This window comes from Homalodisca vitripennis, chromosome 5, assembly GCF_021130785.1.
Source record: "Homalodisca vitripennis isolate AUS2020 chromosome 5, UT_GWSS_2.1, whole genome shotgun sequence".
NCBI lineage: Eukaryota > Metazoa > Arthropoda > Insecta > Hemiptera > Cicadellidae > Homalodisca > Homalodisca vitripennis.
In genome coordinates, this window is record NC_060211.1 from 110,880,444 (window position 1) to 110,900,739 (window position 20,296).

Genomic DNA, 20,296 nt, shown 5'->3' on the forward strand with positions numbered 1-20,296 from the left:
TAATAATATTGCACTGCATATAATCTGGTACAAACATGCACGTTCGTCTTAGTCTATCTAAAGAAATAGATGTATCTAGCACTCTTCTCAAGATATCACTAACGACTTCTATAGTTTTGGGAAATTATAGCCTGTACAATACAATATACTTCTTTCTTCGTTGTTATAGTGGAGATCCGTTTAGCTCCCTATAATAAATTATTGTATAATACTAAGTCAGCGTCACCCATTACTATTCGATGAGAAATATCGGTATAATACAATACAAGAGTCCAAATTTTGCTTTTCAAAAAGAAACTATAACTTAAAATTGACTACCGCATAGTTATATAGATGGAGATTCTGATTTTCAGTTCTTTTTCTAAGCTTTTTTGTATTGTATTACGCAGATATAAACATTATCTCATACATCTTCTACGACAGGAAGAGCTGTGCTTGATTTCCCTCTGTAGCCCTTTCCAGAGCTTGGAGACAATGAGCGAGTAGGCCAAGCTCATAATGACCAAAGGGATGAGAAGCAGGATCATGTCCAGGAAGATGTTGAAGACCCGCTCGCTGGTGAGAGTCGGCCAATCCTCTCTGCATTTGTGACGCCCGGCTGTTAACATAACACTCTTATTAAACACAGAAGTTGAATCAATGAGTGAGTATGACGAGCACATGAACTAAGAGATGAGGAGTAGGATCGTATCCAGGAAGATTCTGAAGAACCGCTTGATGTTGAGTTTCGGTAAATCTTCTCTCCGTTTGTGAGACCTGGCTGTTAATATAACACTCCTACTGAATACAAAGCTTATTGTAAGTTGTTGTTGAAATAATCTCCCATGAAAGACAAAGGAAATGTTATGCGAATGCGGTTCTGTGTTTGAACAAATAAATCGAACTACAGTCAATAATGTGGTAATAGTGTTTGTTCGACCGACATGATTTGTGGACATATGGAAATGAGTATATATTTTGAATAAGTTCAATATTATGTCATTGTCATTATTTTCAAATTCCTCCAACAACGGTTCTTTCTTATTTTTTATGCATTTGAAGTTCTGTTTGTGAAAAAATAAATCACCCTACAGTCAATACTGCAGTAATCAAGTTCCTTCAACCAACTTGATTTGTAGATATATGGAGAGGTATATTTCGAAACACGTTAAATACCTTTGATTTTCATTATGTTTAAATTCTTCCAACTCAGTTGCCATTTATAACATGCATAAGCTTTTTTATTATGGAATGAGATATATAACTCTTTAACGTCTACTAACTTTTCAATGAACAATACATTCTGTTAATTAATGTTTGCTATAATATAAAGTTTCGCAAACCTCTGATAATTTAAAATGCTTCGCCATTTGTTGATTATTTTCGGTTCGTTAAGTTAAATGTTATTGTCTTAATACATTTTGTGACACACTTGTCTAAGAATGGTTTTTATAAAATGTGTCCAAGGGGTGAAAAGTAGGAAAAAATTTCAATAAAATTGAACTGTCGCTAAATACAAAATTCCAAACACTCGCTTATTAATAGTTCTAAAATTTTTCAGTAATCAGGATGGTGGAAATGTAGCAAAGTTATGCGTTATGACTCAAAAAAGGAACATTTTAATGTAGAACAACACGTACACAGGGTTTGAATTGTGGTTGCAATCCTAAGAAGAGCTATATTTTAAGCTTTGAAGCTTTGAATTGATTCCTCAGGTTCCAGAAAAATTCAAATTTTAATAATACGTTCTAAACGGCCTCAATGGTAAAATAAAAAAAATTAATTAGGATCAATAACTAAATTTTTTAATGATTTACAAACCCTAGAGATATTTATTTTTGTCAAAATTTTCGACGTTGTATAGTAATGAAATCTGTCACACGTGTCTTACGTTTTCATCGGTAAAATAAAAACAATTCACTAAGATGTATCTCTCGCCCATAGGGATTGTAACGGAGTTACATCCCGTAAAACAACTATATTTATGTTTTTAGAACTTTGTTAGGTCCTGGTAAGATGAAATTCACACACACGATACTCATCGTATATAAAAACATTTCATGCAGATAAACCTCCCTTAGTGGTTGAAATATAGTAGCAACTCATAGAGGAAATATAATTTTGTTCCCATTACTCCCAATGACCCACAGAGATGAAATTTGACGCACATGTGTCTTGTGACTTTTATAGAAAATCGAAAGGAATTTCTTAAATATCAATCACCCACAAAGGTTAAAATATGGTTGCAACACATAAAAGAACAATATTTTGTTTTTATACTCCTTCACATCCTATAACGATGAAATTGTATGCATGTATGTTTTATGCTTTAAACAAATAAATAAAAAATATGTAAGAAATAATAACTTTCCATAGGGATTAAGATGAGGTTGAACCCCCTACCCCAACTGTTTTTTTAATTGTCTTGGGAAGAGGAAATTTGGCATACGTTTCTCAACACCTATATATAAAATATTTATTTTACTTAAAGAACCACCAAAGGGAGTGTAAATGGGGTCAACACCCTTAAAAGAACTATGTTTTTCTTAATACAACATCAAATGTACCAAAGAGATGAAATTTAATTCATACGTGGGTTCTAACACCGAAAAATAATATATTTTGTTTTATCAACACACACTACATCGTAGTCCTGTAACAATGCTCCTTGAAACACACGTGCCGTATACTGCCAACAGCCAAATAAAAATTTGTTGAAAAACTAAACCATTCATATGGATTAGAATTGGGTTGAAATTCCTTGTATAAATATATTTTTATAACCTCCCAATGCCCTAGAAAAATTAAGTTTGTCACTTATTTTCCTCATCTCCAACATACAAACGAAATAATTTTGCATGACGAGCAGATACCATATTGTATCCAATACAAAATCTATATTTTGGTATTTTCCAACGTCCAATGCTCTATTGAGATCCAATTTAGCTAACACGTGGAATTGTAAAACGAACATGAACTTATTTTGTTTAAAAATTTTCTGATGTTGTACAATTATGGAACGATGGAATTTGACACACCCGTATATTATGCTCTCAACAGACTACAAAAGTTTTTGTATGAAGATTAACCATCCATAAAAATGGTAGAAATAGGATTACCTCTTGATAAAATTAATTACAAATAAAATACAAATACAATAAAAATAAAACCATTAAAAATTCTTTATTATCAAGCAACCGCTGAGGCTAAAATTACGGTGCTACCCCTGGAAGAACTAAACTACCCGATGGCCTACACGATGAAATTTGACACAGTCGAACAGTCTGAAGAAAGATATTTCTTGAAGATCAACCAAAAATTCAGTTTGAAATAGGGTTGTACCTCCTAGAATAACTATATTTATTTTCATATACAACTTCTGAAAGTCTTAAAAAGATTACATTTAATACGCGCGATCTCGTAAACAACATAGATAAAGCCCAAGGTAAACTATATTTCCCAAAAATCTAGCTCTACTAGAAAAGTGATACTTTACACTATGCATTATATCTTTGACTGACTACCGGTAATATACCTTAAACCTACCCAAAATACCTTAAACTGGAATTAGTTTATAATGGATGGAAGTAGTCGCTTTGTGACTGACGTATTTTTTATACAAACGTTTTATATATTTCTTAATTAGTAAAAGAATGAAAACGCTATTATTGGACAATAAATAAAATCCAATGACAAAAAATAGTCTCTCTTTGGCCAATGTAGACTTTTCATACCAACGTCCTTAACAGCGAAACGGTAATATTCTGCCAGAAATACGTACCTTATAGTGCAAAAATATTATTTAAATGTAAGAATACGTTTTTAGCCGTAGATGAACTTTTATGCCTATGTTTAATCCCTTGATTGGAGCCACATCACTAACATTACTACGGTTCAAAAACACTTTATAACGGAGGTAAATTACAATAACCACAAGTACTCGTTTTTTACGAACGTTAACTTCTCAGACAAACGTATTATATATTTTCGTAACTGGAGTAACAAGGAAAACGCTACTACGGTGCTGGAAGTAGATTACAATGACCAAAGAAGACTTTTATAACCTACGTATTGTCTATTTTTTAGTGTTCTGGGGAGAAATAAAAACGCTAATACGGCACCGAAGATACCTTAGACTTTCCAGAAGTATACTAGTATCTATTAGTGTTTATATATACAGTTTCTACTTTCCCACAGGAAGCGGAACTGGTAGCTCTCATCAAATTTTTGCCGGGATTATGTTGAAGATTATGGTCATCTGACTCTTATGTAACAGCCTCCTAATCATGATTGCATTGCTTATTTTCTGTCGACAAATTATCTGGTGAGTAAGATAGAAGGAACTTCGAAGAGAATATGAATTAAAAGGTTAATACCGCAACCGTTCTCTAAAGTCTGTAGTAAATATAATAACAAGAATTGGTTATAATAAACTAATAACCTGCAGTTCAACGAAGCACAAACAAATTTGTTTATTATATTTTTACTTTTTAGGTTTGCTGATGATATTGTACAAAACTGCTTCACCAAAATTTGCTAAATTTATAAAATGGGACAAGCAAGACCTAAATGTAGTTAAGCCTTACGAGGCAATGAATGGATATTGCACAAAATGTGAGGCTTAAATTTACTATGATAAAACAGTAACTAAAATAGGATGGTAGGTAACGCAATTAAGGCAAGATAATACATTTAAAATTATTTTTTTTTATTAAATGTTTGTCTGGCGTATGTAAATTTATAGCAATCATATTATATATTAGAGTCAATGAGTAATAAATATAGTTACTACAATAATTATTACCATAGTAATACATAACATTTTATAATATTATGTGTCATAATGTATTTTCACATTTTTATTAAATGTGAAAATACATTTAATAAAACCACACTCCCACCGAGACTGACACTGCTAGAAATACAAATTTCATCACACATCAAGGGGTAGGTAATATCGTAATTTTATGGTTCAGAATTTAAATCATAATTGCATCAGATAATTGGTTATTATGATGGTCGGTAATGCTTACAGGATTTATTTTTGGATCTTTGGTTTTCTCTTTTACTTATGGTAATCCTTTATACATCAATACTAACACTTTATTTAGTGTAACATTTTTTTGAACGTTGAGGTTTGCTTCAGTTCATCTTCCTCATAATGCAGCGCCTGGAATGGATGGATGCTGGTACAAACTTGACTCCTGGAATCTGGAGCCAGTTTATTCTGAAGAAATTAAAATTAATAAACTCAACGATGAAGAAGATCAAAACAAATGGTTTCCATTGGCTCATCAAGTGCACAGCTGAGAGTACATAATGTGCATTAAGAGGAAAGTGAACTGGAGCTAAACTCAACATTCATATGAAATCAACCCTTCCCTCCATGGCGATATTGTGTGCAGTGTCACATTGTTTGCAAATTATGTTTGCCATATCCATCATAAGAATGATTTAAATACCATCATGGATATTGTAATTCTCTTCTCACAGCTTGATAGAATTTATATCGTGTATCGTCTGATATGTAACACTCATATAAACAAACTGTAAAAACAGTTCCATCAACAAACTGTCAGTCTTAAGTGTGTTCCTCTATTGCCTCAGGTATATTCGCTGACATGTTTCAAATTAACAAAGGAACGTCACAAAAAGATACAACATTTAGAATATTGAAAACTTACAAATCTGTTTTACGTCATCATGTTTCTAAATATTTTAAAGTCTGTTTGTGCAAAACAAATACAATAAAATATTCATGTAATTGAGTAATATGAGTAATTGAGGTAATATCATTTTTGACATCATACCTTTAAGGTTTTGAGTTATCTATATTTTTCATATACTCGTTGAAGGCTTTCATATAATGAATACCTTTAACATTGTCACGAATAAAGATGAAGCCCTATTGTTCAAAATTAATCAGTTAATTACTGTTTTTGTAAAAAATAGTTTTTAACTATTATAAGTTTAATTTGTCCTTTAATGAGGAAGGACGATTACAACACCATTCCATGTAAAGTTTATGAGGAAAAATTTTAAAATTAAAATTAAAATTAAATCCACAAAATGTGTCCACAAAATTAATTAAATCCACTATAGGAAACAAAGTTTAAAGTTCATACTGCGTATTCGTATCAGATACCATGTTCTTTACTGTATTTAATAATGTGAAATCTTACCTTAAAAAGTTAAGTAAAGCTAAACTTGGGAATTGTCAAATAGGAATTAGTATACAAAACTAGAATTATGCATGAGCATAAAGAATATTGTTTGCAATTTAAACATTATGAAGTTTAGCTTCTTAGAGCAGTTAAACATTAGACAGTTTGTGTCAGATCTATGTGGTGGGAATATGAACAAGATATAAACTGAACATATTACAAAACTATAAATGGCAGTAGAAGAAAGGTGAATGCAATTGGCGTGGTTATTATGATTAAAAGTGGAAAAAGAATAAAAGTGAAATATTTATTGTAAATCGCACGATCGTATTGTAATTTGTATTATCAGTTCGTATTTAATTTTACATGAACAATATGTTTTTCAATGATTATTTGTTCAAAATTTTCCTAAGAAACTGACTTTAATATAAAGGGAGGGCAGGACTCTTTTAAATTTATTGTGAACATAATAAGTTGTGTAAATATTAATGATGCGAAACAATAAGGCCAATCCAAGATCCTTACTCTTCCTTTGGAAAAAGGATTTGTTTGGATACTTTCAAATAATGTCATACAAAAGACCATGCACATATACCTACTGCGCATTGCTTGTAGCCTGGATACCAGTAGAATTGGAACGTTCCAAGCAAGGCTGGAAGCCCAAACGACGGCAATCATTTTGTACGCGTGGAATTGCGTCTGCCAACGACGTGACTTGAGCGGCCGGCAGATGGCAAAGTAGCGCTCCAGGGATATAGCTACCAATGTCCACACTCCCACCGAGACTGACACTGCTAGAAATACAAATTACATCACACATCAAGGGGTAGGAAATATCGTAATTTTATGGTTCAGAATTTAAATCATAATTGCATCAGATAACGTTTAATTTGAAAGTACACAAAATAACTGTGCTTTATATTCTAGTTTACAAAGCAATATGAGATTTAAAATGCTCTTGATTTCTCTCCTTCGATAAAAAATAATGTTTTACCTTGTAGCCTCTAAACTGACTTGGTGCCAAAATTTACTATTTACCCACTCTTCATTTTTATTATGGCCCATGATGCTTGATACCTCGGGAAAGTAGGTGGTTACAATGTGCTCTCCTCAATAGTTTCGACAATTTTACAGGTTCTACTAGAACTGATCTCTCAAATTCTCTTTGTACTTGACATCAGGTCTTCTTTCCTCACAATCCATCTTAGTCAATAGATTTTTGCACTGTCTTAATATTCTCTAGTTCATTGAATTCTGTTCATGTTCGACATTATTACTATGACATTATAAGTCCTCTCAGCTCTCTTATCTGGATTCTTTTATTCATTTTTATTCTCATTTCCTTTTTTGTAGTCTCTGGATTCACATTTTGAGTCTCTTTACAAATATTTTCTTTTTATTACGGCCCACAACCCCTTCGAGGCAAAATTGTAGGTACACTTGGTTCTCCTCAACTTCGACTAATGTTGACGTGTTGAAGCTTTTCCTATTCCACCCAGAGAAAAGAATTTATTGCACACGTCCAAACTTGAAAGTTCTAGGCTTTACTCCGTTCCCTTTAAACTTAACTGTGATTAATATCCATAACTATTCTTATAGGGGTTTTTCAACTGAACAATTTGTAAATTAACTTTATGCTTACCGTCTTGAATTTTGGTCCGAATAGAATTATATTTTTACTTCCAGGGTAACCTTTGGTATGAGATCCCACTGGTTGAAGCACTAATACACTACGCCTATTTCTCGCCCTCCCCTCTCTTTACATGCTGGGATATCACGTTCAATAGTCTTAACCTCTGGTAAATTTCTAATAATTTGCACCCGTTATGTTGAAAAGCTAATTTATTCTAAATTATTTATTTAGATTTATATTATTTCTTTTTATTTCATGTTTCTTACGTTGTATGCTACAATAAACGAAAATGCAATACAGCAATAATATATGGAAATATAACGTGAGAGCTTGTCATAAGATATAATCCCAACGTCCCATTCTGTGGGTGGCACTGATACTGACATGCCAAAGCCTATATATTTTATTGATCCAAATAGCAGTATATCTGTTTTAAATTTAAATAACTGGCGTACAATATGTTTCACAAAAATAATTAGAAATAATATCTAAATTTGTTATGCTGTTATATATGTAAATAAAACGTATCTTTTAAAATTAAACTCAGAAATAATAATGCTCATGCTAACATAGAACTTTAGTTTAACATTATTCAGATAATAGTATTTATAAAATATTATTCATAAATGTACAAAAAAATTGCATTGATTGTTTTAGACAGTAATTCCTTCATGAAAACAATTTAACTAACTCTAAATAATCACAATCAACCGTATTCAATAAAATAAGTTGTGTTTTTCTTATCATTTATACCACAAATTTACTTTGGAACGTGTGATAAATAAGGTCTTGAAAAACATAAAACTGATCTCATACATAGTATTGAAAAAATTAATGATTCAAAATGTACTTAACATAGTTAATTAACCATTATTTTCATTATTTACCTTGAAAGTAGGGAATTAGTTTACACATAGTGCCACCGAAGACGAAGTTTCTGAGGACTTGGCCGACAAGTGTAAAAGGCATGCAGAAGACTCCCAGTAATAAGTCTGACACTGCCTGTCCAACACAACAACACAATGAGGATAACTTTAGTTATAGCGATCATTGGACCATCAGAATGTCCATAAAACACTTTGGTTTAACCAAATGTAATAACTTATAACAAGTATAATATGTTCAAGAGTTCTATCAGTGACTCTTTTGCCTCAAGAATGTTAACACAAGTGAACATAATTCTCAAAATTGTGGAGCAAGAGCTTCTGTTCAACGTCTAATATGATTACTAGCCGTGTGTTGAGTGAATAAACTTACGTAGATGTGCGTAGAAGCATGAAGCAGAAAATGTGTAAGTGCGCGGGCGAGGCAATAATGTTCCATCATTCTAGGCTGTTACTCGTTTCAGATGATAGCTTAATTGTGAGTTTATACTGTACTGGAAAATCAAGAACTTTTTAAATTGTCAGAATAAAATAAATTGATAGTATGTATTTTTGTGTTTAAAAGGCGTTATTTAATTTAGGTGTAAGATTAAGAATTTAGCTTGATATTACGCTACAGTCTTAGTTCTCTGTTAGAAAGATAAATATATATAAACTCGATTTCCCTATAATATAGATATAAACATCGGTGGCTAACAAAACACATTTTTAGGAGCTATGCTGGGAAATTTTAGCTACCTTCAAAACAAGCCGACAACTCTGTACTACTGATACACAGTAAGATTACGGATGACATAAAGAAAACATTGGTCTACACACCTCAAAACAAGAGGCAGTTTTTTTTAATTCAATTACCGACAGGCATGAGACTACCGAAACAAGAGGTGAAGACAGAAAATATTGAAGAATTTGATGTCTATTATAATAAATAAAGTTCATTTCTTGAGTTTGATTTCTTTATAAAACCAAAACTAAAAGGTGTATTACATTTATGAGTTTACTGAAGAAAGGGAACTCCTCCATTTTTTGAAATTAGTTTTGTTGTTTAAATACATGTTTCAAAGATTCTTGGACATCTTACTTAATGTTTTGCATTAATTATGATAACAACCCTTTGGTTATGTGTTTAAGTAGTTTTTGTCTCCCCTGAATTATAACATTTATAAAACTAAAATTTCTTGCCTTTGTGCAGTAAGCGATTCGGTTGAGGAAAGCCATTTTAAAAACTAACCTGAAGACATCCTTAAATTAACGTATTGTTTAGGGGTTATAAGTCTTCAATCTCAGCAGTTAATGTGTTCAAAAAAAGGAAAATTATATTTTCAGTTCAAACGATGAGGGTCATAAAAGTTTTATTCCTTCCCATTAAGGAATGAAAACTTTCTCAAACAAATAAAGACCTCCTGAACTTCAGTTTTTATTTACCAACTTCCGCCCATTATCCTTAAATCTGTTCGCAAGTAATGCATTTTTAGAAATAAAACTTTTAATTAAGGTGCATTTGAAAAAGATTTACAGATCCATTAGTAATTTTAATTTTGCACTGAATTAAAATAATAATCCTAAAATTGATTATAAACTGTGCATCATAGTATTAAACAATTTTAGCATGTGTTGTTATATTACTGAACTTGACATTTGCATTTAAGACCTAAGAAACACTCTAAAACAACTGTACTCCCGCACGCGCATTTTGCGCATTGGGAGAAAACTGTGTATCTGTATTATTTGTAATTTATTAAATAAAGAGTTTTTGAACTTGAGCTTGAACTTGAATTAATGTGAACTTTAATAAAACAATTTAATAATATTAATAAATTTGAAATAATACCATAACATTATTGTAAACAACATACCATCTCCTTAATAATCACTTTCAAACGTAATATTAACATAATAATCCAATAAAACCTCAGTACTCACCAAGTTTAGTAGATAGACGTTTGTAACAGTTCTCATTCTCTTGTTCTGCACCAGGGTTACCACGACGAGGGCATTACCGACGACAGCTAGCAGGAAGATGACGACATACATGGGTACGATGGCCTCACTGATCCCACCGCCTCCAGAGGAGCGAGGTCTCGGAACCAAGGGTGGTCTACTCGTCTCGTTCAGCCCGTACAGTGTTATATTTACCACTTCAGTGTTCACGAAAGTGTAGGCATGGGTAGCAGTCACTTCAGTCATCGTTTTAACATTTTTCTCTTTGGAAGTCTTTTCTCTTCATTGATATTTAAATCACTCACATATAAGTTATTCTGGTTTTTCGTAAGATAGCTAAACACCCATTAACTCGCGTCATAACCAATGTAAGAAATTTTTTGTACTCTGATTTGTTTGTGTTAATGTAGTCACAAATTATTAAGGTTTTATTACGCTGAAAACGACGACATTATAGTGAACTGAAACAAACAGGTTTATTTTAACAGATATTCCTTGATAAGGCTTTAACTATCGGGTAGTTGAACTATAAACATTTTATAAGTAAATATTTGATGATTTCAATACAGAAATAGGAATCACAATGAACGTTTTTACATACATATATTAGCGAGGTGCGAAAAAAAAAGAAGATACCTCGAAACACATATATATTAAACTTACTTAAATTATCCGGAATTGGTTTACCATTAGCAGATGTGCATCAGAGTATCCGTATATGATACGGGATTGAGAATATAAAAAAAAAGGTTATGGGAATTGTAATTACCCTGCCGGATGCTGTGAGTCGTAATGTAAATCTTGAGTCAATTAATGAGTTGCCTCTTTTAAATAAGACGGCAAGTTGAAGACGAGGATGGAAAGTATTGTAATGGAATAGATTCACATTACCGTGCTGACACGTGCTTTAACATTTACCACCAAACAATTAAATTTATAATTTATACTGATAGGCTAGTTAAAATATTTATAGTATAAGAGCCAAAAGCCAATTTGCTTTGTTTATTTTTTAATTTTGTTTTATAACTTTAGAGAAATTTGTTCAAGGAGAGATATTAATCGTCAACTATGGTAGATATAGTCTAGCTCGAAATTGAATGGTATTGGAAAGGGTAAAAATATAAGCCAATGTGTTTAATAAAGTTTGTTTTTCCCAGCTTGATGCCCTATAACCGACATCAGACACATGTGTAATAGTTATATCACTGTTACACACTAAGATAAAACGATTAGCGTGTCAGAATATTTTGCTAAGTGTGTTAACTAGGAATTGTATAACCCAAAACAATATTCATTCCTTATTGTAATCCTAATTGGAGGGTATCAACTTCTAATCTCGACATCGCATATGTTATCGTGGCTGACGATTGTTTTCTGCCTTAATTAAAATTAATTTCTTTGTATATTTCAAGAAAACTCATGTTTTGTCCTTAAAAAATGCTAATTGGCTCCTGAACTATACCATTTATTATACACATTAATGCAATAGATTAGTTAATTACATATAACGTATAACACTCAGTATTAATATTTTATATCAAATGGATGTGGGCTATATTTCAAGTACATTAACAAATAGAAAAATGTAAACAACGAGAGCTTTGTTGTTACATACATAACTTTATGAATACACAAGTTGGTGTAACATTGCATGAACCTAACACTGAATACGTACACATGCACATTCATTTGGGTTTTCGCATATCGTGATATTTTGATATATTTAATCATATAGTCGCTAGTAGCGTAGAAAAATTCATAAACTCTTATTTACGATTTGTTTAATAGGCACGTTTTACTATTTGCAAACAAAACATTAAATGCAATATCTTTTACATGGTTTGTTGGAAAAGCTTTTCCAATCTCTAAAATATTTTATTTTATGCACTTTAACTACTTTTATAGTAAATTATATATGATTACTTAATAATGGATTAAAGCAGATTCTTCACAGGGACCTCCATATTCATAATACGTCCGCCTTCCTGTGTAAGTCATTTTAAGCTCATGATAGCATGTTATGGTAAATTCAATCAAAAATGTCCTTAACTTTTTGCATATGTCTGCGACCGAAACTATTTCTTACTATCAGTGTTGAAACTAACTAAAATTTAATCATTTAAAACTAATAGACAATTATTTTTACAGTAGAGCTGTTGAGTAAGTACAAACACAACACACAGTGGAGTGGGCATTGATGTAAGCTTACGGCAACACTATATACAGCTTAGGTAGACGAAGCTGTGTGTTTAGCTAAGTAAGGCTTGCCTTGCCATTGGATGGTGGAAGTATTACCCACACTCGAAGCTGGAAGAACTACTTTTTCAAATTCAAATTCTTTATTTAAAAAATAACTGGAGATCCGAACAAAAGGATGCTGTTTGCCTTAATACTTAACAAAGAGTATATATTTTTTCAAAAATAACCTAAAATATTTTGAATTACAAATTTATTTACATATTTATCATTCCAAAATTTGTGCGCTTCTGGCAGCAGTGCTAAGAAAATAACTTATTAATAACTATCAGAGATATGTGATAACCTAAGATGATCAGTGTTATCAAAACAAGAGTAAAGATACATAGAAATATAATACAGTTATGAGAATAAACATCTCTAAATATTTATTAACTCAAATAAATATAAACCACAAATTAACCACACGGTTAGGCTATAAAATGTGTTGCAACGTAAACTTTGCGGAAATGTTTAAAGTAATGTGAAAAATCATTAAATGATTTAGGCACGTTGTGAACATAAATGAATTTAATTTTCTCTACGTATTTTAAAAGCGCGGCTTTATATAAATATATAATATATATAAATTTGTAAAAATTGATTGGTTTAATCTTAAATGCAGTTGTCATAAAAATGTTGATTTTGGTGTACACATATCATAATTAGAGTAGTTTTATGCTAAATGACTACTCTACTTAAAGTTGATGTTTATGATTTGCCACGTACTTCAATATCATAACGAATTAGTAATTCAAACATATACTTTCAAATCAATATCAATGCTGAAAAGGGGATTCTGTTTTTTAGAGTATAAAGTGTATACTATATTACCTTAAACTTTCTAAATACATAATCTAACTGTAATTCCCAACCTATTTCTGGTCAATAATTAGTCCTACGTACCTTTTTTTTACTATCAACCCTAACACTAGGATTTAGTATTACATCATATGAGGATAATTTGTATGTGGATGTAAAATGTAAAAATAATTTATTCTTTGGATTAATAATGTTTTTCTCACGCACCCACCTAATTAATAAATTGTAGTCTGCTTGTATTTGTTATTCTGACATTTCAAAACTTATTACCCGTGAATAGTGCTGTATCATCTGCATACATGTACAAATTGCGATTAATATTATTTGCTGAGGCTTTTTACAAAAATGTAAACATAACTTGTACTAAATCACTTCCTTGACGGTCATCTTGCTTCATCACTTTTAATGTAACTAGGTTGTTTCCTAATTTCACAAACAATACCTTACCTTTTAATCAGTTGAAAACCATTGTATTAAATTAAAAAGTACACCAATATATTTTGTATTTCTTGTAAAAGTATCCTATGATCTAAGGTATCAACATTTTTGAAGCAGTGTTTTAATATAACTACAGTGCTTTAATATTGTTTATATGTTTATTGATAAGATCCAAAAATTCCCGCAAAAGTGATGGCCGCCCTCTTTTATAAATCCGCGTTGAGTAGTACTGTTTTTACTGTTTCACTACAAGTACTTCATTAAAAAATGGGAAGCATAGTTCTCAAATATTTTTTATAAAAAGAAAATATGATATTGGGCGACCATTAGATAGTTGATATCAAACCCCGGATTTGTAAATTATTCTTATAATTGCTGTTACTAGACAGTCTGGAAATATACCTTGCTAGAGTGTGCATTTCAAAGAGTATGTTTTGTTTATTTTCAAGGATAGTAATAGCATAAATCAGATCAGTTCTGTACATCAAAATTTAGTCGATGAGAATTTTTTTTACGTTTTAGAGATAGTTAAGATAGTTAATTTTCATATCATTTTGAACAAAATCGAATAATTTTCATAGGACATGCTTTTGGAAGAGCCGGTTATTTATAGCCTTCTCGTCGACATATCAGTAAAAGCAGCCCGATGTTAATAAATAAATTTCCTAATTATTTTAGCACTTACACATGTATATAACATTAATTATTTTAATAAAAATAATATGTTAACATATATTGTAATTTTAGTGTTATATGATTTTTCATTTTTAAATATATTTAAGTAGCATATTATTTGGTATTTAACATGTTAACACAACGTAGTTATAACAAGGTAAAACGTTGTATGTATTTGTAGGTTGCTTAAAATTTAAAGCATTTTTATGAAAGCATATTATTTTAATTTTTTACGTACTTAACTAATAATTCTTTTGGTATGACCGGATCTGTTATAATTTTTGAATATCAACTAAACATATGTGAAAACTGTAAATCAAAGCTAAGGTTTTATAAGTTACAAATAAAGAGAGTCGATAACAGTGTACTAAGATGTACAAAGTTATAATAAATTCTAAAGGGTTTTTCGCAAGCCATATCAATAAACATGCCAAATATACGGAAATGTATCAAAGTTTCTTTTGACATTTTAGAGTAGTTAACCAACCAAAATTGACTTGTCAAACAGTATTTTCAGTAAAAACAAACAAACACAAGAAAGGTTGTTTTTTTTCATTGTTAGTTACGAAAATTCGAATAGAATCTGTAGTTATATTGAAATATTACTACTAAAATTCTTTCTACGTTACACTTTCATCACGTTTTGTCAATAACTTCAATAATTAGTCTACACATTATTTCATAGTTCGCTGTTTCTATACTGATGGTGAATGTCTATGAAGTAATTACGCCACAATTACAAAATATGAATAAATAACGGTAATGTCTATTATCTATTACAGTAATCCATCTGTATTCTTTATTAAATCAAGTTAAAACCAAATCTTCTAGTTGTGTGCTTTTTACTGACACACCATTAGATTAGTCTTTGATATATTAACGTATATTTTTTATATTACGAAAATTACATCCTATCTTTTTTGAGTAATTCCGATAATAGGGGCTTCATCTTTTTGTCCAAATTATCTAAATTTAGCTCAATTCAGGTTCTAGTAAGGATATTTTGCAATCTGCAATGTTCGAAATATAATCTGACTCGAATGACCATAGCACAAGATTAAATTAGAGGTAACATCCCTATACATACTTTCAGTACCTATTTCCAGTACCAGTTTCTTTTAGTACCTATTTCGTTTTATACTCAAACATGTGCAGGCTATTACTCTTGGATAAGAACGTGGAATAATTCACAGTCAGTACGCTATTGTAGGCCAAATCGTATTAAACAATTTTAATTGGATTTGTATACTACTTGAACTATTTGGGTATGTGCTCCCTTATTAAATTATCCCGTCACTATTGTCGATGCACCTGCACGTATACGTGATACTCGCTACTAGGGAGAGGCATGCACAGCGGTGACCATTAGGTTGTGGTTGTGGCATCGTCTCCCCAGATTACCTCACATTACGACCTGTTTAACCATTATATTATATACTATACTTAGTTGTAAGCTCAAGTACACTAAACAAATGTTTATGGGGATAAATTAGGTCTCTAATTATAAAATTGTATTTATAATGCATAGTTTATATTTACGTGTATAAAATTATATGATTAGGTATCCTATATTTATTCTTAAAACAATGGTACAATATACATATCCTTTATAAATGATAAACCGAGCACTTCTGAGATAAGTGATAGTCACTGAATGATATTCATTCTCCTAAACCGTTCTAGATTTAAGTATAAAAACAGTATTTTGCAACCCTCAAGTCGATGAGTGAAACATTTTTATATGTACCATTGAAATAACTCGAATGTGTTTCAGATATCTGATTATATTTCATTGAATAGGTCTAAAAATGTTAGTAAAAATTGTATTTTATGCTAGTTTTCATAGTTTATTTTACGTTCATTCCCCGATGAAGGGAATATATAAATGCATATATCTGAGAACCATACTTATGTAAAAAACTATGTTGGTTTTACAGCACTCTATAACAAAAGTTAGATAGTAACTCTGTCTTTTTTATATTTATATACGTCTGTTATACGACTGATTAAGCACTTCATAGCATTGTTACTTATTGAAATTTACACTAAAATGTATATTTTTACTAAAACTAAATTTTATTATCCATATAAAACTCTGTGCTCAACAGCGATTAATTGAAAGGTTAGAATAATAGCTTTTGATAGAATGAAGCTCACTCCATGCTTTTACTATATAAATTTTAAACATTACAAAATAATTAATTATGTAGTAGTGTTGTCACATTACAACCATTACAGAACAGTTGATCACATACGAGTATATCAGACTATTGTCCAGTTAATATATGTTTGCAACAATATATTTTTTATGAGAATTTTGCAAAATTTAATAGAATAGTAGGGCGAAACTCTCATATTATAGACTAATCCCTTTTTAGCGCCCATCTATGACACATTATAAATGTATGCACTCACTGAATTCACGGCTCTATCTTTCGTGGTTTTTTTATCGTTCATGAATCATCCAGTAAAGCAATCAGGTCATGACTATATTATACATGTAGATTTGTAATCTAATGTATTATATCATATTTAATGCATTAATAGACTTTAATGATGTGACAAAATGATGTGATGTGTCTGAAGATGATAGCCTCGCTATTGAAAGGCCTCACAAAACAAATAAAAGTTTTAAATATTGATTTTATGTTTTTCATGTAATTTAACAGTGACCAATATAAGCTCCATCTACAGCATTAATAGACTTGTAAAATTAAACGTAGAACCTATTAGGTTTTAAATGTTCATAGAAAACAATCATTAGAAGTATGAGTTTTTAATTTCAGGTCGAAGTTTAATTTCAACATGGTTTTATAGGAAATCATTCAATTTTAAATGTTGTTTTTATTACCAATTGTTGGAAGATTTAATAAAATTTTTGTTTGTATAGACCTTATTGCACTGTATTGTGAGTTAAAAAACATAACAATTGTTTAAATGTATCTTTTTTATTACTGTTTGACATAAACCTTGTGTTTGCGCAATCTTTCGATATTTTTAACATTATTTCTAGTTTCTATCAAATAAATTAAGCAATCATTGTGAAAATTGTAGCATTTGCTTCACATAAAAATGTATATAATAATATGGGTAGGAGAAAATATATCTGAAAATATTTTAGAATTTAATTATTGGGGCAAAATATAGGGCAAATAAATAATGTATTTTCTCAAGAAAAAGTCCGCAGATGTAGGAATGGTACAGTAAGACAGCAGGTTTTTCTGGTTGTCGACTTTTATAAGGGATTAAAATAAGATTGACTGAGCCATCAATGAATCTCTCTGACCTTGAGATTGGATAGTCGGTTGCCAATCAATGGCATTGGTGATTAGGGCAGCTGGTTAGGGGAAGGGGTTGGTGTAAAAACCTCCGACACGTGCACCTCGGCATCTTTTTGAGTTCTAATTTGCGGTTTAGTTTTTGGTGTCTTACAAACCTTAAAACCTTTTCCCCTACAGATTTTCGCGGGATTTTGTGTAAATAGCTCTTTAATAGTCTAATTACGATTTTTATACGGGAAATATGTTGTAAACTAATATTAGCTTTCTTTTACAGGGATTTTTGTAATATTTTAACACAAAGAGAAAAAGGAAGATTTTAACTGACTTAATAATAACCGCCAGTTTTCAAGAGAGTACTTTTTCAGTGTTGTTGAAGTAAAGTTCTCAATTTTAATATTTTTTAATCACTTCTAATAACCTTATAGTACGCAACATACTAATTTTGATACATCAACATATTAAGCTTTTCGTATACATTTTTTGGTCAAACATACTTAAATTACAGTTTGAATTATGAATCTGTTTCAAAAGTAATAGTTTGTGACACACGAGGTAAAAAAACTTGTTTATAATGTTTTAGTTCAGTTTATTTACCTTCGTTTGTAGTAGAAATAAGTACAGTTTAATATAAAGTAAATTTTAAACTTTTATTTTATTTTGATTATAAAACAAAATTATTTTTGGAACAAGCAATATTAATTACTGTTCAAACTCACATTCAAACCAAAATCTCGTATTATACATTCTAAAACTCAGTAATTACCCGAATGGCAGCCATTAGAGTTCTTACGTCACTATTTTAAATTTATAGAAGCTTTATTTTCAATACAGAGGCTTCTTAAAATATATAAGTGTAAATAGCTAAAAAGTACATAGGATAAAAGTCACAGTTATGTTTTAAAACGGAAAATAGTGATTATTATTGTAACTTTTGAGTGTTTGTAAGATTTATTATATAATTTTGGTATTCATTTGGTTCATAACAAATGTCTAAAAATATTGGAAGAAAGCTCTGGGACACCCTTTATATGTACATTTTTATTTAATATGACAATTAACAAACTTTGCATATGGTACATTCAATAATTATAATAATAATGGAAAAGCCAATCTGTAACAACGATATTATTTTATCAAAGAAAAACCTAAACGTACCTTATAAAAAAAATGTGTATTTTATGTAGCTTTGAGTTATATAAAATATATATTTATTCATGAAACTGGCATATGTTTCAATAGCATGGAAAAATTATTGCACCCTATAGTTGTTTCAATCCAAAAATATTGTGACTGGCTATAAATTCCTCGTAATTTTCATCCGTCCAAGCTATAAATAGTGTAAATGCATGCCTGTCTCCCATTCCAGTTGTTGGGTAGATTCGTCCGAATGTGATGGGTTCCTAAACAAGTAAAAAATAAAGTTTTTATGTGCTTCAATGTGAATTCTAGGTTATAATGATGAAAGATTTTCAATAAGTTCATTATGCAGAAGAATGTACATGGTATATATGACAACAATCGAAAAATACCTTAATTATATTTATCTGTGGGTGTGTTTGTATCAGAACAAATAAATATTGTTGATTATAATGTAATGTTTGGTATAATATATACTGATGCTATTACGGGTTCTATAACTTTCTTAATATATACACCGAGAGTATAAGTCATCTAAAGAAAACTGAAGAGATAAGACTTTAAGCATACTTCCACCTAACTTTACTAAGTCTTCTTTATTATGATTTTGCCTTAGGGTTTCTTTTTATTTCAATAGAGTGTATAGTTCCCTTTACGGGACAATTTTAAAATATACGTAACCATTCCTAGGGTTCCTGGTTAACATATAGACCTATTTTATTTCTAAATTACCACAAGCTCCGGCCAACCGGTCTCTAAATTTGCGAATACGAACATTTTAGTCTCTAAATTTGCATTACAGGTCAGATGTTGTTATTCGAATTCGTCTATTCGATTTAATAAATTGTTCTATGGAATCATTGTGTCATTACAGTACAACTATATGATGAATTAATTTAGTTACGATTTTAATTTATGTTTCATTTATACAGGGTGTACATAAAGTCCTGCACGGGTATAATACTTTCTAAACGATAACAGATAAATAAACAAGATTTGGTACATCAATATTAAACCTAAAAATCTACTTTTTGAAGGAACTATCAGTTTTCTGTAATATCATGGGGACGTCCCGCAAGGAGTCAGAAGGAAATCTTAAATAGGAGC

General features: G+C 30.6%; 1 protein-coding gene across 1 annotated transcript in view; it reads right to left on the reverse strand.

Moving 5' to 3' along the window:
* Positions 1-20,296, reverse strand: part of LOC124362699 (cholecystokinin receptor type A-like) — a 46,502-nt gene that overhangs the window by 13,032 nt on the left and 13,174 nt on the right. The window contains 4 exon segments of the mRNA XM_046817411.1: positions 410-598; positions 6,743-6,937; positions 8,664-8,778; positions 10,584-11,062. Of these exon segments, the coding sequence (XP_046673367.1) occupies positions 410-598; positions 6,743-6,937; positions 8,664-8,778; positions 10,584-10,847 (763 nt within the window). The 5' untranslated portion in view covers positions 10,848-11,062.